The 12,274-nt window shown below is 36.0% G+C and overlaps 1 protein-coding gene across 1 annotated transcript in view; it reads right to left on the bottom strand.

Annotated features, from left to right (window-relative positions):
* Positions 1-5,155: 5,155 nt before the first annotated feature.
* LOC125668828 (uncharacterized) overlaps positions 5,156-12,274 on the bottom strand; it is a 28,290-nt gene continuing 21,171 nt past the window's right edge. Inside the window, exons 36-41 of the mRNA XM_056144766.1 lie at positions 11,416-11,529; positions 9,559-9,678; positions 8,622-8,753; positions 6,691-6,819; positions 5,753-5,899; positions 5,156-5,369 (exon numbers count right to left, since the gene is read on the bottom strand). Coding sequence (XP_056000741.1) covers positions 5,197-5,369; positions 5,753-5,899; positions 6,691-6,819; positions 8,622-8,753; positions 9,559-9,678; positions 11,416-11,529 — 815 coding nt within the window. The 3' untranslated portion in view covers positions 5,156-5,196. The remainder of the gene's footprint in view (positions 5,370-5,752; positions 5,900-6,690; positions 6,820-8,621; positions 8,754-9,558; positions 9,679-11,415; positions 11,530-12,274) is intronic.

Raw genomic sequence — 12,274 nt, 5'->3', positions numbered from 1 at the left:
AAGAAAAAAAAGAAGAGTAAAATGCAAAACAAGAAATGGTTTGATCAAGACCTAATGAAAATGAAGAGAGAAAAAAAAAACCACTTTGTTCTGTCTCATTTCCTTAAAGATTCGATAGTGCGAGTTTCTTTTTTCAAATTGAATAAACAATATTCAAAATTAAGAAAACTGAAGAGAAAGGAATTTAAACAAAACATTTTAAACCAGCTTGATGAATTTGAGTCTAACAACCCAAATGAGTCCCTGGTAAACCAGCCGCGAAATGAAAAGATAGACCGTGATCAAAACTGTATCGAAGGGTGATACATGGTTCCAACATTTTCCAGATCTCACTATCTCAGACAATGTACGAAACAAAAACAAACAAACAAACAAACTCTAGAGGAAAAGTTACAAGTAATGGAACATGATAATTTCAATTTTTCCCTGATAGACAAGAAAATTACAAAAGCAGAATTATAAGAAGCCATTTTCCAAACTTAAATCCTAGAAAGCTCCTGGATTAGATGATATTTCTAATGAAATACTTTTAAAAGCATCACAACACTTCATCAGTCCTTGTTTGCTGAAACTTTTAATGCTGTGTTTACATCTGAAAAGTACCCTTCAAAGTGGTCAAAAAGCTTTATTTGTCCTCTATTCAATTCTGTGGGTTCAAATACGCCAGAAAATTACAGAGGCATCAATATTAATAATAGTATTGGAAAATTGTTTAAACTAATAATGTTCAGCAGACTTGACAACTTCTTGCTGGAGAATGATATCAATCATAAATCACGGATAGGTTTCTCCAAAAATTCTCGCACTGCAGATCATATTTTGTTGTTGAAATGTTTGATTAACAAACATTTAGAGGCTGGTAATAAGAGATTATATGTTCGTTTTGTTGATTTTTCCAAGGCAATAGATAAAGTCTCTCATGTTGACATTGTGTATAAACTACAATCATATGATATCAGTGGGTATTTTTAGAGAACTTTCAAATCTATGTATAAGAATGATAGAATGCGTGTCAAAGTAAATGATAAAATGACAGATTGTGTTTTAAAATCTAGGGTTGGAGTTAGACAAGGTGGTGTCTTTAGCCCATCTTTATTCAAAATCTATATAAATGACCTCCCAAATATTTTAAATGATAGTTCTGTTTCTGTATGTAGATGACCTATCCAATACCAAATCAGATCTCCAACATAAACTAAATATCCTCCACGATTACTGTAGTGAATGGCGTCTAGAAAGGTGAAGATAACGAACAGTGATCAATCTCATAACTCCTACAAGCAATACAAAATAGATAGTTGGGCAAACACGGACCCCTGGACACATCAGAGGTGGGATCAGGTGCCTAGGAGGAGTAAGCATCCCCTGTCGACCGGTCACACCCGCCGTGAGCCCTATATCCTGATTAGGTAAACGGAGTTATCCGCAGTCAAAATCAGTGTGCCAAGAACGGCTTAACAATAGGTATGAAACACGTCAGACAGCATTTGACCCAATGATAGGCTGTATTGACGAACTAGATCGTTATAACGACCATAGAATTTGCGAAATGCTGACTTCAATCGAGACCCCTGTACCATTAACTTGTTTGTCAGTAGCTTACCTCGATTTAAAAACTGACTATACGCAGAACAAGCTCTTGCATATCGAATCAGTTGAGATATATAAACACCATATGCAGGTGATAATGGAATATTGCTACATAAATGTGGGAAGTTGACGATGGAGAAGCTGAAATCATCCCGTTTGTCATACAGTTGAGTTGTCAATTTGCCGTTAATGTCTACTTTCAATAAAATATCTAAGTATGAAGCAGAAGTGGACGACTCTGTGGTGTCCTTTATATCGAGTTCACAGGGATATATCAAATCGACATATGAATGAAAGTTATTATTGTTAATAGACAAAACGTCATCAGTATATCGAAATGTCGAATTGAAGGCCACAGCGAGAGATTTTTTCTTCTCACGTAGAAGTTTTTGAATAAATTCTGCTTCATATCAATATAGAAACAGGTCATCTAACAAAGGAGCGCAATTCGTGCCCATGACCTGATCATCAAAGACCACGAAGATTCTGTCAATGAGGAACTCTAGCATATTTTTTTTTATTTCAACTTCAGAGTACTTGTGCGTGGAATCAGAGTGGTGTTTAACGAAGTAAGTTTTTGAATAACTGATCACTAGATATGAATATTTCCGTTTTTCATTTTTGTTGAAGAAGCAACTGTCTATGATGTCAAAAAGTCTAGTCTTTAATTTATCGCGAGGAATGGTCGTGTATAGTGTTGAAAAGTCATAAGTTTTAATGTTATTGATTTGGGAAAAATTCTGCGATTTCAAGTTTAGTAAAAGTTCTTTAGAATTTTTTAGAATCCACATTTGATTAACACCACTTCTGGCATATGTAGTCGCACAGTAAGTTTGAAGTTTCTCCTTCGCAGCTGTTAATATTTTCGTGAGGAGAAAAGAAAGGGGCTTGGTAGAACACTTACTGGATCCAGCAATGTATCTTTGTTTGTAAGGGTTTTTGTGTAGTTTAGGAATCCAGTATAGGTACGGTAACTCATATTCATTCGATCCACTGACTGGGATATTAAATGTGTCTAAAACTGAAGCATGGTTTTGAAGAACTTCATCTTTTAAAGTAAGCATAAAAAAACAAAAGTAATTATTTTTAACAACTCGGGAAGACTACAGAAGGAAGCATTGCTTTGGTAATGATGTTATAGAATGTGTAAAACAATACAAATATCTAGGTTTAACTCTTGAAAACAAGGGAAAGTTTATTAAAGCAAAGAAATAGTTATATCAACACGATTGCTACACATAGCCAAGTCCCCTACTGCCGCAAAAAAAGTTGAAGCACAAAAGTCCCACAATTCCTGTAAAATTTGTCGAATCAAAATGACGGTGCAATATGATCAACTACATATGGTGACCAACAATCCTACAAAATTTGAACAAAATCCGTTGAGCGGTTTTGGAGGAGTTGCGTTCACAAAGATTAGTGTTTCTATAGTGTAGCACGTACAAATTCAACAAAGTCCCATAACTCCTGTACAAATTGTTGAATCAAAATGGTAGCGAAATATGATCAATTGCACATGGTGACTAACAATCCTACAAAATATGAACAAAATCCGTTGAGCGGTTTCTGAGGAGTTGCGTCCGCAAAGTGAAGTGGAACGGACGGACGGACGCACGCACGCACGGACACCGGTATTTCTATGCCCCCTTCCGCGTTGCGGTGGGGGACAAAAACGATTAAAGGCATCCTTCAAAATTTTACAGGGATATAAAAATTGCTGATTATAAAAACATTTTTTTAAAAACATATATTTGATCATTGTATTAAACCCATAGTGTTGTATGGTTATGAGAACTGGAAAATTATTAATGTTACCTGGAAAAGAAGAAATCTCCCACTTTTTGATATATTCAAAGAATGGGATGTGGAAAAACTAAATATGAAATTCTGTAAATATATTATGGGGGTGTCTAAAACGTATACAAATATAGGAATCTATTCTGAACTGGGCAGGTATCTATTATATATTGATATGCTAAAACAAACATTTATGTACTGGTTATAGACTAGATCACCCAACTTCAAACCTATTACAGACTGCTTTCAACGAGTGCAGGTCTAACACCATTAACAGTGACTGGTATTCTAGTATATTATTCTACAGTAAAAACAAAACTAGATATCCAGGGCCGTAAATTACATGGAGGCGGAGGAGGCAGCTGCCTCCTCCAACTTTTGAGCCAAAAAAAATTAAAATTTAAAGTTCATTAGAATTTATGTTGTTTCCAATAACTAAGAACATGATACCTCCCTTAAAAAGCATTCCAAATCTTTCTTTTAGAATGAGTTAGTCAAGTAACATCTTAGAAGGCCCTAGAATCAAGGATTTTGCACGAAACGTGTTCAGTGTGCACAAAATGTGCTCAGCGTCTGTTCAGCGTCAGACCCCCGCCTAATTTCCTGCCTCCTCCAAATTGAAGGTTAATTTACGGCCCTGATATCATTTTGTCCCTTTGCAAAAAATTAAGAGAAAACTTTGAATTGTACATAAAAAGCAACTGCATAACAATTCCTCAAACTTTTGGAAAAAATATTCGTACCAGTTACATGCAAGGAGTTGGCAAATTAAGTACATACTTTCAGTATAAAAAGTTATTCAATTTTGAAAAATACCTGAATCTAAAAACTCAAGACAATCGGGTAATTCTCACTAAATTCAGAATTAGTAATCATTGCCTACGGGAATAAACAGGCAGATATGAAAGAGGAATTAATAAATATGGTAAAAATAAAATTCTTCCTAGATGTGAAAAAGTCTGTCAACACTGTATCTCAGGTTCAACAGAGGATGAATTACATTTTCTACTCGAATATCCACTATATAATAATCATAGCGGAGAATAAGATATTTAAAACCTTTCCAAAGCTAGTACTGCTTAACAATGCTGATCTGTTCAAATGAGGATCCCGAGTTTGCTGTTTTATTATGCTTGTACGAGTACCAAATGAACATATGTTTTGTGTGTATTTCATGCATGCGTTGATAGATTTGACGGCTAACTCTCTGTTCATCATGCAGTGTAACTGTCTTTGTTTTCCTTTGTCGTATGTTTCTGTGTGCATCCTGATGCTCCTCTGTGGGCCCAAGTTGGTTGAATAAAGTAATCTATTCTGGAGTTAATTTTCTCAAAGTCCCGTGGGAATCCGGATTAGAATAGGTATCCAGCACCTCTTGATTGTCGTAAGAGGCAACGAAATGGGGCAGTACTTCGGATGAGACCGCAAATTAGAACCGAGGCCCTGTGTCACAGCAGGTGTGGCACGATAAAGATCCTTCCTGCTCAAGGACTGTATAAATGCCGAGGATAGGCCTAAATTATGCATATCCAAGAGTGAAAGATTCTTAAGTGAGACGTTAAACAATATACAATGATTACAATCAATCAATCGAAGTCTACCCCCCCCCCCCCTTCATCCCATTTCTAAGACCAGGGAATCGGTTTTCTTTTTGACTGACTTATCTTATAGATTGAGCACCAAACTCCAGCGACATGTTATCATTACTAATACTAATGTCATCAATATTAGTAATGGTATTACCCATGTACAACAAAAACAAAAAAGAACAAAACTTATTATTTTTATTTGAAATCACAAAACAAACATTCAACAATCTTGTTGACACATGATTGGTTCTGGACCACCACATTCGTATTTGACTGTCTTAACATCTCCATCCACGGCTGAACACTTGCAGTCATCATTAAGCTGACCGTTAACATAGGCAGAAAAACCGGTGGATCCCACTGGCCGACAAGCGCCATAGGCATCCCGACATGCTAATGGAAACACAAGACAAAGATTCATGATAAAAAGTATTCGAGAAGGTTATCTTGTAAGAAAATAATGCTATCAATATCAAGATAGTTCGTTAATTATATCTTAACAGTATATGTATTCAAATCTACTACAAGTAGGTAAATGTGTGATCAGTGTGTGTGATATTGAGGCGTCACATGTTCAAGAAATATCAACATAATAAGAAATCCTTCATGTTTATTTAGTCTTTTGATTACAAAATCTAATGACACATGACATGTCATGCAATGCATTATCGTCCTTCCATCTATTTCATGGGAAGTTTATGTGATCGTACGATAGTGGTGACATGTTGAACAGGTTACCTGAGCCTAAAATAGTGGTGACATGTTGAACTGCTTACCTGAGCCTATGATGGTGGTGATGTATTTGTTCTCCTGCACCTGGTCCTTTGAGCACTGTTTCTTGAAGCAGCCGTCGTAGTGCTGTTCCTCCCATATGGAGCCAACGCTGTGACAAATCATACCATCACCTAACCCCTCCTGACAGGCTACAGATCCAAAGTGAAAGAGAATCTCAGGACCGGTTCACAGTCGATTAATAACACACCTATTTAATCACGATTGTGTTGGTTCGAGCCTCTAGAGAGTAAACTGAGTTTAACCTACTTCAAAACAAACTATGACAGAAATCTGATTGTAATGGAGTAAATATAGAACGTTGGATTCAATTTTTGATGAAATTTTGATAAAATATTACGATTCTCATCACATTTGAATAAACTACCTCAAAAGTCAGCTTTGATATGATGGACGCCACTTATCCCACTTTGCACTCACATTTTACAATTTAAAAATTACTGTATTTGATATCTTTATACAAGGGCAGATCACTTTAAGCACAAAAGGTACATGGGGCATAGTTTTTCTTTCTCTCAGTCTCAACAACTCCCTGTATTGTAGTGACAATATATATATCTTGATAAGCTTAAAAATATGAAAATACGCATATTGGAATTCTTCAGTTTGCAGTATGCCAATGTTAGGTATGTTAATTTAGTGTGGAAACTTGTGGGTTAACCCAGAATCACTGGAGTTCACCAAGAATTGCTATGTAGTTTGAACCGGTTGTAAGTGTGTAGACTGAAATTGATTCATTGCGATTTCATACAAGTACATGATAAAGTACCATTAAGTGATGAAAATCGAACCATCACCACATAAAAAGGTATTCCAAATAGTAACCACTAGTTGATCTACAAATGATGGGGATTAACTTAATGATTAACATTTATTCAATAGGTTTGAAGAGTAATATTAAAATTAGTGAAATAAAACTTGCCACCACTGATGATCTTAATGGAGGATTCTCTTGAACCGTCTTTGGTGTTTCTAACTTTGCATTTTTTCTCAAAACATCCGTCTCTCCAAACTTCGCCGTTCAATTTACACTCATCGTCATGTGGACAACCTGGAAATAGAAATCTAGCTGTGTAACAATAAGAATCATAAAGCAGACATGACCAAAACGGCAGGACTATAAAAACAATCACAGAAGACTCAAAAATAGAATCTCGGTTGGGGCCCCATACATCAATAAATAGTACAGATCGAGTTTTCAATAGTAAACCATAAATAGTATATAGTTATTAAATGGGAATTAATGCAATAGTTGTTTTGTCAACCTCGAGTAAGAACTGCTAGTCAAGGGCTTTAGCACTAGGTCAATATTTTTTACCAAGGGGCTGACAAAATGACATTTAAATACATTTAATAACTGTTTTATTATTATGATGACATTTAAATACATTTAATAACTGTTTTATTATACCGAAAAAATCCTGATTAATCATACTGTCTCCGCATACTTGACACACGATAATCAAATATAAAGACGCTTGAAACAGGATTGCAAATGTTAAGCGTTTTAAAGATCATGAAGGGGCCAAATGCAAATAGAACTATTAGAAGTGTCCGCCCAAAGACAAGCAACCTGCAGGGGCCTGTTTCACAAAAGAACTTACGACCAACTTTACATACTGGAATTTTCCAGTTTATTGTAAGATCACTCACACACTTGAATTGCTCATAAGAGTTATGAGATTGATCACTCTTCGTTATCTTCACCTTTCACACCAAATGCAAAATATTTTTTTAATGTTGAAAATTAACCCCCAGAAAAGGTTTTCTTCATTCATTTAAAGAAATAACTGCACAAGTTAAGACACGCCCCTTTGTCGTAGGTAGCTTGTGTTTTATGCTACAGGGTGAATAGTCCTTTAGTGTATAAATATCATAGGTGTTAAATTGTTTATGGTATGATAGTAGTAAATTGCAAATGTAGCAATAAGTTACCGTCACCGAGGGTCGACTAAAGGCTGTCAGTAGCTCCATGTTTATGCTACCTTGAGACCGAGAGGAGAAACCATCTTATAATATGTTACCTATGTAACATTTGGCAATATCCACATTTCCATGAATAGACACTTTATCATTTCTTTTCAAAACTCATTTGCCCAAATAAAGGCATCCGTATTCACGACAATGTACCTAGTTTAATTCTATAGGATGCAACAAATTAATGGATCTGAATGTAGCTGAAAGAAATAACAAATTAATGGATCTGAATGTAGCTGGAAGAAATAACAAATTAATGGATCTGGATGTAGCTGAAAGAGATGCATAGAGACACACTAGTCACCCCAAACACCAAATACCTATCGAATACGGCTGAAATACTACAAATAAGGTGGAAAATCAAACTTGACCTATCGAATACGGCTGAAATACTACAAATAAGGTGGAAAATCAAACTTCACCTATCGAATACGGCTGAAATACTACAAATAAGGTGGAGAATCAAACTTGACCTATCAATATATGAATCTACAAATATTGTAGACTTGATTATAAATAAATTATGTAACGTAATATCTAAACTCTTAACTTCTGTGTAAGTCTTGATCTTTTATGAATCCAGAAATATGTAAAATCATAGAATAATCTACATTTGGTTGAACACAAGCACACTAACTTCTGATGCAACAAATACCTTGCATCTCTCTCCAACCCTCTCTCTCTCCGACGATGAAATGGGGATGGATATACCCCTGATGCTTAATCCATGATAATGATAATGCAAATACAGAGAAAATTATTACAGGTGCCCAGTAAGGGGAAAGGGGGAGGTACAGAAGTTTAACAACGTTCTGCAGCAGTGAGTCAGGCGATCGTCTATTCTACACAAACCATCCCATGGTTGCTGAACTCTACCTATATCTCTGGACACTATCATGTCTACATCTCCGTTGGGTTTCTGGTTCATTGTGCAGGTGTAGATGGAGCAGCCTTTTTCTGACTTCCACTTATCCCCAGGACTGTAACATCTGTCCACCCAGTAACAACCTGTAATACAACACCCCCTATAGTAGAGAAGCACAAACTTGTTCTTATTTCGGTTAAAACTGTAGCATTATAAAATGAATGAATATTAAATCCTAAACGTAATGTTACTTGATTACACTAAGCCGGTCATCCCCTATTTTCAACTTACATGTAACTCAACACATAACTAACCAGTACCCCAGTTATCTTCTACCTTCAACTTACTACCACGCATGACTACTCCAGTTATCTTCTACCTTCAACTTACTACCACGCATGACTACCCCAGTTATCTTCTACCTTCAACTTACTACCACGCATGACTACCCCAGTTATCTTCTACCATTCAACTTACTACCCCGCATGACTACCCCAGTTATCTTTTATCTTCAATTTATAATTATACACAAATAACCGTTACCCCAGTCATTCCCTACCTTCAACTTAACTTTACACATAAATAATCACTATCCAAGTTCTCTTCTACCTTCACCTTTACCCCACAGTAACTGAACACCTATCCAGTAATTCTATGAAATATTTCACCTGTGTGAATAGTTAACTTTCCACTACCCAGACATTCCCAGTTTTTCTTCCTGTCATTCATCAACATAACTTATCCCACCATGTATACATGGTATCATTACATAGCGTATCAAATGACGTGATCCTCCACACTCACTCAGTAAAATGCCGTACCCGTTTGTATATATCAATTTTCCACGTGTATCCTGTTGTATACGTGCGTTATGCTGCTATAATATTTCCACGCTTATTACACTCTATTGCATAAATTCAAGCTTCAATACCTGGTAAGAAAACCTACCCCATTGTATAGGCACATACATGCCACATCTATCGTATTTCTGACATTCGTACACAGTACATCCTTCTTTCATTGTGTGGCCGAAGGGGTAAAGAGTTCCGTTCAATTTGCATCCCTTCACTGAAAATATACAGTACACGATTTAACACATTGCTGTATTCTGACTAACAAATTGTCATTTCATCCATATTTTCCCCCCACATAATTAGTAGGACGTCTGTCAAATGGGGACCTTACATGGCGATTTGTTGTGAAGATCATAAACTATTGTAGCTTTTACAATTCTGTGAAGTTGAAAATGAGTAGGATCATAACGGACCGTCATATAGATCCCGAAACTTAAAAAACGGCTGAAATGTTACCACGTAAATTATGAATCAATCAATCGTGTTATTCCTCTCAAAACAAAGGAGCACGTCTTTGCTAAAACCTATAAGTTTACGTGCTATTTGTGTTAATTTTTCAAATTCTGGTTACAATTACGCTAATCACTTATTGATGATTTATTGAATGCATAAATAGAACCCTTCATTTAACTATAAATAACTTGTCGTTCTAATTAAAGCATATTGTTAAAGACGTGTTAATGAATATCATTCTTAATGTGACTTGCTAATCCAATAATGTACAATGTATGAACATGAAGCCTTTTAAACAATATGTTACCATTTTTGTTCTCTCTCCGTTACAATCTTCCCAGGTTTATATATAAACCTCGTGGATCAGTAACAGTGAATCTACACTAAATGAGGATACTTGCATTTCGCTGTGAAAAATGATTTGAGATCATGGTTTGTTCAAGCGTAAATCTATTCCGTGTCATGAACCTATCACACACAAAACACGATACAGTTAAAATGATGAAAACCCAATTTATTCCATCAATAATACCACCGCTAGGGCACATGATACTCCCGTCTGGAACTACATGTACATAACAACTAGGTTCGATGGAACTAGGCATTACAGTGTGCAATATATGATCCAGGCACATTTTTGAAAATGTATGGCCATAGAATTCCAAAATATGGTCATATCAACTTACTGATCTCGACACACCTCCGCAAGAAGCATCAACTGATCAAGTTTGATGATCCTAGGTCTACAATTTGAGTATGTATATAGCCATAAAACTCCAGAAGGAAGTCAGTGACCTATTCTTAGGAAAAGACACACTTTCCCCCATGATGCATCAGCTGACAAGGTCTGATAGTCCCAGGCCTAACAGTGTGAAAGACTCGGGACACAAAAACCCAACAAACGGGAATGCTCAATTCAAGAGACGGGCGTTTAACGTGGAAATTTAAATGACATATTTTGAAGACTTTTGAATATGTATTATTCGAACCTCAATATTGTAATATTTACCTCGAATTCCGCGTCGTATTTTGTAATTTAACGTCATAAATCCTCACTGCAAGTGCTTTTCTTAAATTTCAGAAACATATCGATTTTGTGAAATTTTTTATTTCAGTCAAAGATGTATCTTTATATGTGATGCCAACAAAAATTCTGTATACAAAGTTTCATAATGTTAGCGGAAAGGATAATGATACGTAAATGTGCACTTCTCGACTGAAATTTCAAGTATTTTGAAAATTTTAACAAAAACTGTCAAACCCGATATATAAGCGTGTCCTAATGCCACCGGCAATCATGAGATACATTATCAGGAAATATTCATCAGATTGTAGTACTGATGACTCACTGTCAGAAGTGAAAATAAAACATAAAATGCGCAACTGCATGATATGGCGTTTTATCGGTCTGTACAATCATAACTACATCAAGTAAGAAACAACAATTTACGAGATGTCCCGTAATTACAATATTCTCACAAGGTCATACCCAACTTACCTTCAGTAACGACAACACACGAGGACCCATCACAGACACATTTATGAGTTGATCCATCAAGTTCCTCTACTAGCTCTCCAGGTTTCATACATCTACCATATCTATCCATACAACCTTCAAAACATATTGTTTGATTATTTGGTTTTGTGCCTCTCGAATAATTTTCAACTCATAATACGGGTGAAGGGCTGCAAAATTTAGGCTTATGTTTATCGCTTGCGGCCTTTGAGGAGGGAGGGATCTTTAACGTGCCACACCTGCTGTGACACGGGGCCTCGGTTCTTACGGACTCATCCGAAGGACCGTCCGATTTAGTCGCCTCTCACGACAAGCAAGGGGTACTGAGGACCCTTTATATCCTGGATCCCCACGGGAGCGAAAGATATCGTATGATCATAGAATTTCTGAAACTTTGAATATATACGATATTCGTGAAAAGAACACTTTCATGTTATCTTAAGAAGGTTAATGTAAAAATATGACAACTGTACTTTCTGTAAACAGGAAATAAAAACTATCGAACATGTATTAATGTCTTATTCACATATCGTAACTCTATGGAGTAGCCTCTATATATACTGTATGCAAAGTACTATAAATATTTTGCTTAAAAATCAATTTCACTCGGACTATTACATCATTTGAAGATGAAGAACAATGCTAAGAAACATATTTCAATGCACACAGAAATGCACAAATCTTGAGTCTAATTGGAAAATATCTTTGACTTCTGACATTATAAAATACATGTACTGTATTACCACATAACCAATTACGATTGCATGACGCATTCCAACACCGCTGAACATCTGCAGTCTTTTTTCCCCTATCCCATAGAAATCAGTCTTGTTTTGATACC

The sequence above is a fragment of the Ostrea edulis genome, chromosome 1 (assembly GCF_947568905.1).
Source record: "Ostrea edulis chromosome 1, xbOstEdul1.1, whole genome shotgun sequence".
Lineage (NCBI taxonomy): Eukaryota > Metazoa > Mollusca > Bivalvia > Ostreida > Ostreidae > Ostrea > Ostrea edulis.
This window is presented reverse-complemented; position numbering and strand designations above follow the sequence as displayed.